The sequence below is a fragment of the Taurulus bubalis genome (assembly GCF_910589615.1).
Source record: "Taurulus bubalis genome assembly, chromosome: 5".
Lineage (NCBI taxonomy): Eukaryota > Metazoa > Chordata > Actinopteri > Perciformes > Cottidae > Taurulus > Taurulus bubalis.
The window spans coordinates 11,145,465-11,161,308 of record NC_136593.1 but is presented as its reverse complement, the minus strand read 5'-3'; the positions used below and the strand labels follow the sequence as shown (position 1 = coordinate 11,161,308).

General features: G+C 37.9%; 1 protein-coding gene across 7 annotated transcripts in view; it reads right to left on the bottom strand.

The window, feature by feature from the left end:
- The window catches only part of atp2b2 (ATPase plasma membrane Ca2+ transporting 2), a gene marked incomplete at both ends in the record, with an annotated part of 60,552 nt that overhangs the window by 20,676 nt on the left and 24,032 nt on the right, over window positions 1–15,844 (bottom strand). For 2 of the 7 annotated variants that reach the window (XM_079218429.1, XM_079218430.1), the window contains 8 exons: window positions 2,624–2,866; window positions 3,887–4,101; window positions 5,880–6,044; window positions 8,771–8,812; window positions 11,196–11,288; window positions 13,346–13,378; window positions 13,628–13,753; window positions 15,064–15,189. In XM_079218429.1, the coding sequence (XP_079074555.1) occupies window positions 2,624–2,866; window positions 3,887–4,101; window positions 5,880–6,044; window positions 8,771–8,812; window positions 11,196–11,288; window positions 13,346–13,378; window positions 13,628–13,753; window positions 15,064–15,189 (1,043 nt within the window). The remainder of the gene's footprint in view (window positions 1–2,623; window positions 2,867–3,886; window positions 4,102–5,879; window positions 6,045–8,770; window positions 8,813–11,195; window positions 11,289–13,345; window positions 13,379–13,627; window positions 13,754–15,063; window positions 15,190–15,844) is intronic. The other 5 variants (XM_079218433.1, XM_079218435.1, XM_079218431.1 and 2 more) reach the window with 4 other exon arrangements.

Genomic DNA, 15,844 nt, shown 5'->3' with positions numbered 1-15,844 from the left:
TTGACGTCACTGAATGCCGTTTAAAAATTACTCTGTAGCATGCTTGACTTATCTGCAAGAGACGTGCAAGGCAAGCTGGTGTGCTTATTTGTATGCACGCATCCTTTTCAGAAAGTGTGTCCATGTGCCCAAGGATACAGTATCTTTGAGTATGTACATGTACAGTATTGTGTGCTTATACTGGATGTGTGTATGGATCATTGTGTAAATATGTGTGAATTTCTCCCCGAAGGATGAGGTTTCTTCACTTCAGAGTCGGTATGTGTTAACAGAAGACGCAGAGACATAACACTGGCTGTATTATAAAGCCACAGAGGCAGTGGGGGTACTGATATGGGTATCAAAGCCTGCCTCTTTGCCTTTGTATGGTGGCCATCAAAGACTTCCATAGCCATCATGGCATCCCACAGGATTGGCCTCTTACATAAGAACACACAAGCCAGCATACTGTAAGGCTGGAGTGGCGCTGAGGGAGTGGGGGCGACTGGGGGAGGGAGAAAGGGATGTACTAAATATTCCTCAGAAATGTCCCTTTTGCATCCGGCTTTCTAAGTTCACTTCATTCCTTAATTATGTCCGTCTTTCCCTCTGTACAGTTCCTTTACTCTAACAAGAGCTATCAGAAAAAATTAATTAATTCTGACATATGCTGTACTCTCTACTATTAATATGCTAGATTTAGTGTTCTGTACTATTTATATTCAAGTATATTCTGTGTATATATGCATGGATGAATGTACATGCATAGCTAAGTTGTACAGTAATTACTACTGATAGAAGCTAACAAACAGTACAAGTAAGTAAGCTGATATCATTTGAAGTTCACCTGAAGTTTAACTCCCACTTTAGTGCATGAGGTAACCTCTTTTATGAATGAATAGATTATAGAACAGACTTAGTGCCATTTAATCCAACAGTCGAATGAGACTGGTAGCCAAGACAAGAAATAAACCCTCGTAGCGCTGTAAAGTCCTATTCAAAACATTGTTTATATTATCAGAAGTCTGTGAATGTCCTCTATACAGACACATGGTTCAAATGGTGATTTAGTTTTCCTGATGGAACTATGAGATTGACTCAGTTTTCTTTCTTTACCACGATATGATATATTCACAAAATGTGTTCCCTTTTTGAAAAAGCTGGACAATCAGACTCAAGCAATTGCAGAGTGCATCTGATCACAGGCCGTTGCCAATAGAGACCCACAATACTTTAACATTACATGCCTTGTTCTTACTTGTTTTCCATATTAGTCTTTACCATGCAACCACCAAGCATTCTCATTTTAGACATGTAGTGATATGCACATATTTTTGGAAGGATATATTACTTTCATAGATAAACCGCCTAGATTTAATGAATTTAATGAAATTAAATCTGTCTCTGTTTTATATATTTCGATAGGTGCTCAGTGAGCAGACAATAAAACGGTTTTAAAAATCACTCTCAAACTGGCATAAAGCCTGTCAGACATTGTGCTTCTTGTACATTGTGCATTGCTTTTCTACTGTGCTTCGAAGACACACACAAATATGTAGCTCTCCATCTCGAAACCGAGTGACCAAAACACTTCACCAAGACTGTGATTGCGCCTTGAGGTGTAGGAAGTAAAATCTGTGGGATCTTTCTATCGCAGATGTCCCGCCTGCTCAGCTCATTCCTCCTTTGAGGTCCATAAGGGTATTTTTCAGTTGGTCGGCCATGGACTCTTAAGGGGTTTACAAGGATAGGGACACAGACGGGCACAAATGTGTGTGTGTGTGCGTGTGTGTGTGTGTGTGTGTGTGTGTGTGTGTGTGTGTGTGTAGGTGAGAAATGATAGTCATGCCAAAATTATTGCATGTAGCACCAGTCTGAAAATGTTCTGATCTTGGCAATCTTTGCTTTTAGGATATTTATGCCAAAAGCTTTATTATGAAAATAATGTTTCAGTCCTGTAAACTGAAGGAATATCTATGCAAACAGGTTTCAGATTCTGAGATTGGAACATTTAATGTCTGTCCGTCTATGTCTTATTGTATACAGGTGCTATTGGCTTTGAGAGAATTTCTCTTTGCTGCATTCACTGTAAACAAGAGACAATCTCCAGCACACTTAGCCAGATTGGATTAAATTACAGTCTGCTATGTTCTGAATATCAGATAAGACAAAATTACACAACCGTTCTCAAGGTGACAAGTTGAGTGAATGCCTGATGAATCTAAAGCAGCAGCCAAGGACACAGACTGCCTGCTTCGCCAAGAAGAAAGCACTGCAGAGCTGTCTCACTGTTCCAGGGCTGCTCTCGTCATGTGGTTTCACTGCTCACACAGAGGCAGCTGAAATCTATTCAGCTAACCCACAATATTTAAGACTTAACTAAATAGGCTTTAGTATAATATAATGTCTTAAATATTGTGATACGGGTTCATATAGATGCCTCATATAATATGCAGTGTAAAAATAAAAGGAGTATATATGGTGTTTGAAATTTCTTATGAAAGAATGAGTTACCATTTTGTCAAATATAAATAAATGATCATGTTTAGGTGTATGTGTTCAGATGCAGTAATATTTATGTTCAACCCCTAAAGGAAAGACTCTAAAGTATCTTCTACAATGGCGACCACGACAAGTGGCTTACCAGTATCTTGGTGGTGTAGGCGCTGTTGATGGAGATGGAATTGACCAGTAAATCCAGTGATTTGGGTGACAAAACACCAGGTTCTGGGATTTCTTTGTAGTGCACATCTCCCATGTAAAACTGCACAGCCGTCATGCGGTTGGTGGTCAGGGTGCCGGTCTTGTCAGAACAGATGGCTGTAGCATTACCCATCGTTTCACATGCATCCAGGTGACGCACCAGGTTGTTGTCTTTCATCATTTTCTGTTGGTATAAAACAACATTATGATCATGAATGAATGCATATTTAAAAATACTTTAAAATAGTAGATTAGACTATAAGATGGATGACTGAATTGGTTTAACAGGCAATGCGTCAACTTCACTGGCTAAAATGGCCTCAATACAAAAAGAGGGATGCTTTAACATTGTATGTTAAAATGCTTATTTAATTCAAGGCAACAATCAAAGAAACAACCATGCTGTCTGGACTTTGTCTACAACATAATTCATTTGTCACATTACTGCACAAGAAAAGTAGCCATTCATGAAAACTGACAGACTCTGTATTTCCCAGTCTTAAAAACAACAAAAAGAAAACCAAAGTGTATCTCCTCAGAATATTTTACAGTACACTGTAGTTAAAGGTAGAGGACTGACTTGAACAACACTTGAACACTGCACTTACAGTAAAAGAAGAGCACTGTACAATTTGTTCTCACTCCAAACTCTTCATATACCGCACCAGTGCCCCACGCACCAGGCTTTCAACTAACTCCAATGTAAACCCACATGTACCAGCATTAGACACTTAGAGCAACTGACGTAGTATTAAGTGCAACATTATCCACTTGGGTGGGTGGGAGGTGTGGTGGATGGGTCAAACAAATAGAAAGGACTTTGACCCAGAAGACCACTTACCGTGTCCCGTGTCAAACTAAAAGTTAACATGACCTATTTTGTCACATCAGTCGTTAGTCATGTGACTCATTAGTATTGTTAGTCACGTGAGTCGTTAGTCAAGTTAACGTCAACCACGCTTTTCCTAACCCAAACAAAGTGGGTTTATTGCCTAAACCCTTACTTCCTGTGGAGCCGGAAGTATATTTTGAAAAGACACTATGCATTGTAGCGAGTGGGTCCACAACGGACGCTAGAGCGGTACATAGATGGTCAAAGTCTGAAGCCTAAGGGCCCCTGACCAAGTGTCTGTATTTGACGAGTTGGAAGTATTAATGTGTTGCAATGTACAGTATTGTATTGTCTTTCACTGTTCTTCCTCACCTTGACGGAGTAGGCCAGGGAGATGGTGACAGCCAGCGGCAGCCCTTCTGGCACGGCCACCACTAAGACAGTCACACCGATGATGAAGAACTTGACAAAGTACTGGATGTAGATGGGAGTGCACTCTGGCATCCAAGGGTTCTTCTGCATCACAAAGTTGTCAATGGCAAAATACAGGACCAGGATGATGACTGTGACGGCTGACATGAGCAAACCTGAAAAAAGATACAAAATGTTATCAGCTGAGCGGCATGATGCCAAAAGGTAAGAATATGAGTGGAGTGACACTTTATGTGATCCTAGAGAGATTCCTACTTCCTCCTGTAACATACATGTGTTTTAAAAATGGGAAGAAAAAAAAACAACAGAACAAATCAAAGGAAACCTATACAAAACATGGGGAGAACCTTTAAAGGTCGCAGATGGCCCGACAGGGATTACAACTAAGAGCATTGTTGCTGTGAGGCTGTGAAGCTTTAACCACTGAGCCACCATGTTGCCTTAATTGATATTAAGATTTAACGTGTCAAGCTGCCCATAATTAATAAGGTTTATTATGGCGTCTTTACAAAAATCAGGGTTTTGTGCATGCTGGTTCACTTGGAAAGCATACTGCAACGTTATTAGTTGCACTTGTGTTTTTGGTGGGATGTCATGTTTAAATTCTCCAATAAAAAAAGGTAAAACCATATTAATAATTATATCATTAGTAGACTTACTCAAGTTTGATTTAAGAACAATAGTAAGAAGTTTATCAAGTCCACATTTAGTGCAGGACTGTTGTACTATACTGGATTAGTTTTGGCTAGGTGGAACAAATAAGTTGGCAAGTTGGTGTATACTCCCTTGTAGCTATTGGTCATTTCCACAAGAGACAAGATTAGACAGACCCTAACCATAACCACTAATCACTCTTTTTTCTTCATTCCTCATAATAGTATGCCATTTTGCAGATTCTACAGAGGCTAGAAAGTCAGATGCCATGATCAAAGATGGCGGGTAGCTTTCTGTACAACATCTCCTGGCTCTGTTTGTGCATCAATACATAGGACACCACGTGACATTCGCTTTGATAGAGGCTGATGCATTAACTTGCATAGTCTAAATGCAATGCAGTCAAGTATGCTATACACATTTCATGATTTAAGTATATCTGGGCTCTTTCTTTCTTCTTTGAAAGTGAATGAAACACACCTGGTGTCAGGTAGATACAGACCAGGAGTGTATACTGTAAAGAGCAGAGAAGCTGCAGTAACAAAAAAACGGGCACACATGGTAGTGGGTCGCAGACTCTATTAAGACTAAGTATTAATTACTTAGTGTTCTGACACCAAGTCCTTATTCCATCACTCACACCAAGAGTCTGATGTAAAAGCCCACTGTAAAAACTGGACTTTTTTAAGGAATTCTAAGGAAATGAGAAAACCTAAACTTTTTAATTAATAAAAAATAAATATAACAACCCTTCAAAGAAATAATATGTAGAATAATTCTAATTATCCCATACTGGTCTAGAAACTCCTTCCTTTGTTGCATTAAGTATTTTAGGTATCTAGTATATTCATGGAAATCCTTTGTGCAACGATATTCCTCCTATGTTGCTGCTGCGAGGACACCCATCCTCATCTGTTACTATAAACGCAGAGAAATCAACTCCTTGTTGCCATGAATTGCTTTAAATGGCATTGGTATGGATTGTAAAATTGCAAAAGTGAAAAAGCATAATGGCATCAGTTGTTCCCACTAAAATCACTCAGCAAGTCCCTCGAGGGAAGGTCATTTAGAAAAATAAAGTTAACAGGCTCTTCTACAGCTCCATACCAGTAACTTCAGCATTCTTCTAGACTACTTTGATTGCTTTAAGCGACCAAGAAGTGAGTCTTATCAGTGCACCGTCTTGCTTTGGTGAACAGGATGATGGCTCAGTGCCTTGTTGTCCCTGATTTAACTGCCTGACTGAGTGATAGACTTGTCCGTGTGTAATTTGCTGTACCTGCTTTGCCAATCTGGACAGCCAGTTTGGTCAGCTTCCCTTGGAGCACAGACTTCTCTTTCTTCGAACCAGACACCTTCTTCTTCTCTTTCTCTTCGGACTCTCCACCTTCAGCACTCTTTAGAGGCTGCATCTCCATGGCAGCTGCTCCATCCTGCTTCTTTACTGTAAACACCACAACAACAAAAAAAGATAGCAGTAGCATTAGACATGTGGATTAGACCAAGGGAGCGAAAAAGAACAGGAAGCCAGGCTTCAACAGCAAGGTTTTACACTAGCACAGAAATACAGTTTAGATTTAAAACCAAGAGAAGATCATATGACATTGGTATGCATGAAGCTTTTTACATAACATAAAAGGATTGTAATGTGTGTCCCTGCATTGTCATTGTGGTAAAATGTACAGTCTATGCTGTGAACCTTGTTTCCGTGTATATGAAAACAAAAAATTCACGATGATGTAGGTCTTCTTTTGCTGATGTAAGGGTTGTGTTTCTTATTATTCAAGCAATTTGTTCCATCACAAACACATATTTACAGTAAGTCGTGAAGAATGTAGTGCTCCTACATCTAACACCCACGACATGTTAACAGATTATTTCGACACTTATATGGGGAAGTCTTATATACAGAGTAGCATATTTCACACACACAAGGAAAATTCCCTCTGAATTTAATTTGAAACTGAATATATATACATTTTTCATCCAAAATAGAGTTTCAAGCCTTATGGAGTTTTGTTAGTTACTATTAGCATATTAAAGACATATATCAGTTGTTAGTTGTTTAGCTGTTATGGGTGTTGAGGACTCAAATTCTAAAAGCAAGACAAAAACACATTGTAGCCTTTATCCATTGAGTGATGTACAGTATAGAAGACCATGATATATAGATAGCAGCGGTGCTTTAAAAACCAACTTCATACCATACTGGAGGACAGCGAAGAAAGCTAGTCTGGCAATAACATGTTCACAGAACTGCATGAGAAATGGTAAACAGATTTAAAAAACAATATTGAAAGCTCATCTCTTATAATTATACATTGACGACATGAAACTACAGGGATGATTGGAATCCCCAAATAGTAGAACTTTGTATGTGAAAGTGATCATACATCTCAGAGAGGACAACCAGAACACGAACGCTGCAGACTGCGACAGACAGGATTTTTGAAATGATCCCAGACATCAAAACGTTCAAATCCACACAGTTATTGATAACTTGCTAAAACAAATGCCTATCTATGTGTTACATATACTTATTTCTTCTTCATAAATATTCTATCTATTTATACGCTGAGACTGTTTTGTAGTGTGACAAAAACAAGATTACCTCCATCTCTCTCCTCCTAACACACATACAGTACAGTGCTTCTCTCTTAATGAATCCCATTACCAACAACTATCGCAGCCCAGTTTTCCAATCACAATGACGCATGTGTTTGCTGCTTACAAAAAACCTTTTCATGTTGAACATTTGTCATACGTCTCTCTGGTTGCGCGTTGTGTTTTTCCACCCCCATGACACAGGACAGAACGTGTCTCTAGTCAACTGTATGCAGCCGAAGATCAAACACCTGCTGTTAATACAAGCTTAGGGCAAAGGTTCATCTTCTGATGCTGATGCTATTGTACACGCTTATCATAGTATGAAGGTGTCAAGAGTCTTCATTTACCCATTTGCCCCTTTGCTTAAGGGACACTGATTTGCTTAGCTTGTGACTCTTAGTCCATCTCCCCATGCCTTTGCACTCCTGGTTGATTTATTTGGAATTGTGCTTACATTTAACAGCCTGGGGTCTTTTTGTTGAAGATAATGAGCTTTGACTTTTGTGCATAGTTTAATTTTTGTAGGTGTTTAAACAATAGAAACCGTGTTTTTTTTCCAAGAACGTCATCACAGACACCCAGTTTTTAATGCAAATATAGAAATATTACAAAAATGTCACGAGTGGGCCATAGGCTCAATCAACATTGTGTTACCTCCTTCGCTCTAACGGATAGCGACTTAACATTTATTTAATTGAAAAGGAGTGGTAAAGATGTCAACAATTTCCACGTTTGAATTTTTTGTTGACAGAAAGAATTGTCCTTCAGTTATCAAGTGCAATCAAATCAAATGTATCTTTAATTAGTTAAATAATTAATTGTTTTGTATTATATCAGACACATTTAAGAGACTTGAAGGCACCTGTTTGCTAACCTGAGATGAGCATTTTTGATTAAAAAAAAAAAGTCATTGACTTAATTGATAGATTAACCATAATACAAATGTATGTTATTATAGTGATCATCAACGTCACCGTATCCCTTTAATTACAGACAATTCACATCATATTGTGTGGAGAATGTTTCATGAAACAGTAAAAAGAGGAAACCAGGGTGTGGTGTATAACATGAGTTATCAGAGGACAGTTTTTTTGTTTTTGATAGAAAGGGAAAAACTAAGTGAGGAAGATACAGTAGTTGAGGGACAGGTTTCTTTTTTTCTCGTAGAGATCAGGACAAGTCAACAACACAACAAGAACAACAACAGAACAACAGACCAGGGACAACACAATAGTGACAGACAGAGTGAAGAGGAGGGATTTTCTACTCTATTTGAAAGTAGGTAAAACCTGGGTCAAACACTGATATTTCTGGAAGTGGTAAACTTTCTCAAAAACCCTTAATAATCTAAATTACAATAACTTGAGGCAGCGAGGTATTGAGAGTGTAGAATATAATAAAAGCTAAATCAAACAAAGCAATGTAGGATTTCCCTCCTGCATTTGACCCAGAGCTTACACCACACTCCAAAGAAGGAAAACAATGAGGAGAAGGAAAATAAGAAGAAAAAGAGAGGGGGAAGAGGGAAAGCAGATGAGAGAGTGAAAGATATGGTTTGGTTACCTTTAATCTGGTTGCTCTCCATATTGCCATCTTGCATTTTACCTATGATGGAGACATACCAGACAATAACAACAAAAATAACCAAGGCAGACAAGTCAACAAAGTATCACCACAGAGACAGCACACACAGTGAGACCCAAAACCCACAAACAGAGAGACAGGAAAATGACTTTTAATACAACATTTCTGTGACAGTCACATAGAAAGGCTTGTGATATGTAAATGATGTAATGTAAGCAGAAGCTACAGCTAGTGGCAGGAGGCTACAAACAAACACTCTAGTGTGCCGATTTTCTTGTATTAAGCGGGAAATTAGGTTTTAATAGATACGTTTTATTGCATAAAGAAATAACCAGCTAATTAAAAAGCTTACTAGACTTTCTGAAACAAAACTATGTTGATCAAAATATATTATGCTGAACATCAAACCAAAAAAAGCACACTTTCTGCTGAATTTTCAAATAGTATAACATACTCGCACTATGAGCACAGGTAATTCCACACACATTATCAACAGTAGGAGTAAAAACGTCAGTGGGGAAGAGTGCACCACAAACACACGCACACAGCACATACACAAACTGCACACACAAACACGAGACTGCATGCATCAAAGGAAAATTCAGAAGGCACATGCAAGATCACACGATAAGAGGGGAGCAGACTGGAGATGTGAACAATGCACATCGAGAGAGAGGAGAGAAAGAGAGAGAGAAAGAGAGAGAGAGAGAGAGACAGAGAGAGAGAGAAAGAGAGAGAGAGAGAGAGAGAGAAAGAGAGAGAGAGAGAGAAAGAGAGAGAGAAGGAAAAGCCTCCCACATGGCAAAGTTACATAAGAACAACAGAAAGAAAATCGAACACTAAGTTCAGGGACAGTGGATGTATTATGCTGTTGGATTCTGCTTACACAAGGAGCAATCTTAGAGTGAACTTAATATAAATGTTTGTTTCACTGACACATTGGTATTGTTTTAAATTGCAGAATCAACTTGCTGGCGGTCTAACAGAGATGCTAAGAGTACACAGTATCATCTTTCAAGCTGATGAAGCATAACACTAAAAGCTAGCATCTTGTGCTTTCTCAATAAATGTATACACAATGTTTACAAAATAAGAAAGCGTTTATCAAATGCTGCATTGTTGATCCCATTATCTACCCGGGCTATCTATATGCAAGATATGTTTGTCTCAGTGGTGCGTAGGCTAGAAATTGCACAAAATCTGTCCGTTTGTACTCAGATTTCACTCAGAAAATTGCTCAAGTAGAGCTAGAAGACCAAATTTTGTCCCAATCTTCGGCATGTATGTGGATAATAAATGGTTCACTTCACCTCCACTTCCACATTAGCCAGCTCCCTAGAGTCACAATAAAGCTGAAGATGACAAATCGCTCTGTTCCAGCCCAGGACACCACAAGGTCATTATCACAGTGCAAATCACGTGCATGAGTACAAATATTTTCAGGCTGCTCTCCATGGAGACAAAGATAAAAGAGAACCCGGTGCTACAAAGACTGAAGTTAATATTTTGCATTTGTTCAGCTAACATAGAAGTGGAGGATTTGCACTAAGTGATCTCAGAGGACCCCGAATTACAGGATATGGCCCTACAGTTGTATTTCTTCAGCTCGCATCTTTGTCTATTGTCAGACGTGAAATATATATATAACAATCAATCTCTACGAGACAGATGATGAAATTAGAATGTTTGTACAGTAACTATGACATTTCCACCAGCAGCCGGTTGGCCTAGTTCAAAGACTGGAAACAAGGGAAAGCGTTTGTCTGGCTCTGTCCTACAGTAACAAAAGTGAACACAGTATATCTTGTTTGTTCTGGTTTGATTTGTGTAAAAATGCACTTTGTGGGGGTTAGGTGCAGGCTATTTCTTGGTGCAGTCAATCTTCTCATCTAACTCTCTTCAAGAAAGGTTTCCTCCCTCTCCCAAAAAAGCTAACTATTCCATTAAAGACACAACACTTCAAATGTTGAAAGACTACACACACATGTTATCCTTGCTATCCTTCACAAAATCTTTTTTTAGAAATGAATATAAAAAGGCTAAAAAATAAATAATTACGTCTTAGCATCACAGAGACCTACAGAGTTTTATTTGTTTCAGTTTGCATTTAAAGATGGACCACAAAAAATCATTACGAGTTTTTCCAAGACAGCTATTTAGTATAAACAGCATTACTCGACAAAGAGAAACAGAAAACAAAGGGAAAACTATACTAATGTCTACAACTACAACAGGACGTGCATTGACAGCATGAATCCAAAGGGTTCAACACAACTGAAAGAAAAGATAGAGCAGAGCAGAAGGTGAGCACCCATGATAGGAGACATGGTGAGAATGGAGAAGGTAGGAGGAGTCAAAAGTCACGACAGAAAGAGGTCAGTGATCAGAGGTTTTGTCAACCTACCATTAATTAGGCTGGCACTGCCAGGGGCATTAATGCCTGCAGCCCCATCCGTGGCTATAGTTGCGATGGGGTGGATAGGGGGATGGGAGCAATCTAGCCAGTAACAATGAAGGCCGAACACAAATGAACATAAACACAAACACACGCATGTGCACACACAAGACAATGAACAGAAATAACATGGTTATAGCACAGTAAAGAGTTTCAGCATATGTAGACTGTATGTGAATACTAAAGTCTAGTGTGATTAAAACATGTGTAATGTACCTATTATTTACATAATCATATGTATGTTTGTAATTTTATAAATGCTATGCTAATAAAACAAATTAGTGTAACATTGGACAGACATAATGAAATCTGAACATAAACTATATGCAAGAATACCATAAAATGTGAAACCAAAGCTATTGTAAGTTGATTTTAAAAATATTTGTTTCAATATAATTAATGCACTGGGTGTAATATCATGTATAGTAAACACTAGTGTTATTCTGCGTTCACTGTCAATTGGTTTTAGTTTATTTGTTGCAATGTGAAGTTCAATTAAACCATGTTATTCATGTAATATCCGTTAGCATCACAAAATAAAAATTTTAGCAGAAAAGTTGGAGCAAATAAGCTTAAGAAAAGTGTTGCATAGCCAATCTCAAAATTAACTCTCAAAGAAAATCCACAGATTTGATTTATCAGCCAGGGAAATACACATGTGCCAACCAGTTAAGTGACGGGGCAAATGAAATATGCTTGTGTAAGTATGAGAGAGTGCTGAATATTTGCCTTTGCATACCCCGTAGTTACAATTTTCTTTTTTAAAACCTGGAATATATCTCACAAGGATATGTTAATGTCTTTTGACAGCAGTCACATAAACTATGATTACTGGAAAAGGGAAATTCAATTGAAGGTCAATAATTGTTTCCCAGTGTCCTCTTGGTTTCTGTGTCTAGAGAACACAATGTCTTACACCGGCTTGGAGGTTTGATCACAATTCTATACTTCATTTATTATCAAATTGAAAAGCAGCTGATTTTATTAATGACACAGCATCTCGTTTATTTTTGTTCAAATTATATGAAAAAAGTCTCCGCTGACAAAGGTAATCGAGTCATAATTATGTAGTCTTAATACAACTTCAAATTACGTTTTTAACATTTCATAAATTAGGCCAGCCATAATTGAAGTATTAAGTGCAAAATGTACGGCACGATGTTTTTGGACAATTTAATGGAACTATCTAGCAGTGAAACTTTGTAAATATAAATTTGATCAAATTACTAAATACTTTAAATCAGCAAGGAAAACTTTTTATTGAATTTCAGTGAATTGGTATAGATTATTGGCTGCTTCCCTGAGCACAGATTGAGTGATTCTCTGTACAGTTTGTTGTTGGTTGATCAGACACCTGGGATCACATTGATTAAACTTAATGTATAATGCATATGTTGTCGATGCACTACAAATACAGGCAAAAAGAAGAACATGTACAGTATTTGTTTGTGTTCAGATCAGAGGAAGAAAGCTTTACCCACAGGGGAAGACGTGTTTTACTGTTCCCTTGTTTCATGTACAAATCCAAGCATAAGCACTGAAGGTAAATGCTTCAAAACATATAGTATGCTATGCATGCACTTTACTGAGGTACCTGCTCATTGAAACGACAGCGCTGAAGAGGCACTGGTAACATATTGATGTTAAAATATGTATATGTAAATATGTAAGATGTAAAAAAAATGACATCTTACAAAAGCTTATGCTGTCTACTTTACTCTCTACTGCTGGTACATGTGCCGTACACCTGCAATGCTGTCGCTCTCGTGTCATTGTTCTGTAATACAGAAATGAGACGAGCAATACGTCTTTGAAACAGGACTGATGTTGAATGCTAGCTAGTTAGTTTGATGAGTGCAGAGCCTGTTAAATGGTAAAAGGATTATGCATTGTGAAATGTGTCATCTGTCAACACTTATAGGGATGCAGTGTTGTGAGAATGATGCTTCTCTTTTTAAGTGAGGGATTAAACTGGGGGAAGGATGCTCGGCTACAGAAGAGGGGTGTCGAGTAGCGGTGGTTTATTGGTGGTCATAAGGGGTTAAAGGTCAAACGGATCAAGTACCACTCCCAGGGGTCAGAGAAAGGTGATACTCTACCTGTATTCTGGTGTCCGTCTGCCACTGCCCCTCCTTCGAAGAGAATTTGGATGGATAGAGAGTAAGGACAATAATGCACTTGAACCCACATCACCTGGATACTGCAGCTCATAAGTGTACCACCAATACTCATTTCATACAGTATTCATACACATTCATGATGAAAGCTTTCTTTAAGTGTATGCTGCTGAGCAAAACTGACAAAAAAACAATTACCTCAGAACTCCTGAAACCGCTGCAGAAAATATACAGATTACTTCATGATATAATGGTCTTTCTTACCTTTCTTTTGTTTCTTCTCCTCTTCCTCTGTGCCGGCCCCCAGCAGGGTCATGATGATTCCAGTCTGAGAGTTGACACCAACAGCAGTCACCAACATGCGCCCTGACCCCTCCATCACATGGGTGCCTGGTAAGAGCGGAGCAGGGTGTTAAAAGATATCACATTAGATTAGATACAATACAATACAAAAAAGGTTTTGCATTCCTGCCATGATCGTGTGCATTTCTTCACACTACAGGTTAAAAAATTCCAATACAATTTATGAATTGACGCGTTTGGTTACCCGCGCCTCAAAACAAAACTATCTACATCCTTACGTACAATGGTGAAATAATTCCCTATGTGGGCTATTTTTCCTTGAATTGTTTTTGTATAGTATGAAAGTGTAAAAGTATTCACTGGCTTACAAAGTGTTCAAACATCGTTACATCCGAAAGTCAGTGCTTTGTTCTCATTTACTCTTTTATTTTAAATTCAAGGTGCTGCAGTAGAAAGCCAAAAGTAGTAAAAATGTGTCGCTGTACAAATGTGTGCAGACTGCACTACACTTTTGTGTATGTGCACAGCATACACATTATTAACCTTTGGGAGAGTAAGTAGATGTGGGTGAATATGAGGCTAATTAAAAAAGACAGCCAAAAGGCCCACAGCTAATTATCCACAAGAAAAAAAATAGTAAAATGTGAGATCAGATTAACCCACGTTTCTGTTCTTCAAGCTGCACATTCTAGTGTTTCTGCTGTAGCAAACCAATAAAGAGGGTGTTTTTCCATGCTGTCGCCAGTGTCTTCTGCATTGATATTTAGATTAAAATTAATCACCTTTTGTCTCCTGTTCATTTAATTTGGTGTTCCCAATATATAAAAAATACCCAGGTAGGCCAAACATAATCCCAATAAGTAACAGCAGGCAAACTTCAATATGAAACATTTATCTGAGTTTTTTTTGCTGACCGTCAACATTAGATAGTTGCCTCTAAAGAAATTGTAAAAAAGTATTTGTCATTAAATACAATTGTACTATTTCTGCTTCTGTAATTTCTTTGAAGACAGTGGATGGAAATAAAAGGTTGTGGCTAATACCAAAGCAACCCACTTTTTTATGTTAAATTCTGGTGCAGGATGAGAAATTTGCACTGTGCAAAAAATGAAAAACATTTAACTCTAGGCTTATTTGAGAGATTCATAAATTACAAAATGCAAATCTCTATTTTGTAAATAAATTAACATTTACATTTAAAATGTAAATAAATGTAAAATGATCAATCCAAGTTGCTAACTTCAAACTTTGTAGTAAGCCAAATAGTGAAGAAGACCATATAATGGGAATATTATATATATTATTATAGTTCTCAGTCTCAAAGACCTCCTTGACACAACAACATTGCATGCAGACAGTGAGATGCAGTTCCTCCCATCCATTGACTGATAACATACCAGACAACAGCATAGGGTCTTTCTCTACACACTTCTTGACGTGGTCGGACTCGCCGGTCAGTGATGACTCGTCAATCTTCAGGTCATTGCCCTGGATCAACACTCCATCAGCGGGAAGCAAATCACCTGCAATTTTTGATGGAAGAGTTGCTATCTACAGTGGATTTATTTACATTTTCTGGAATTGATTGACACATTTAAAAAGTTCAGATAACTCCAAAGATTCATAACAGTTGGATTTGAGCAGATTTAAGGCAATATAGATTGTGACCACTGTACTATATTTCTGGTAGAAGATGCCATTGAGAGAGGATGTGTGCATTTCTCTCTGTACTGTCTGTCTGTAGCTAATGAATTGCTCCACATTACGATACTGTTGCTTAAAGAAAGTTAATTGCTTAAGGTAGACTTCATAATTTTAATCCCCCTCTGGAAAAGAGGTGGAAGTCTATTTTCAGCCACTGAACCATGAAAAGGACTTTACACAGAACAATGGACGAGCCAATTAAGGAAGTCAGTGGGCATGTCCAACAACCCTAAAGTTATTTAAATGTTATGGAAAGTTCAGTCAATTTTAGTTAACTCCACAATGTTTAAATTCAAATCATGGTAGAAATAAAAAAATTAGTTGATACAAAAGGTTTATAGTAGTAAGAAAGGGCCAACTGGATCTATATTAAATATGTCAAATAACAATTAAGAGTGTAAATGGTTAGACCAGAGATTTAGCACACCTAAATGCATTGCTACAAAATAATGAGCAATCTATAAAGTGATAGAT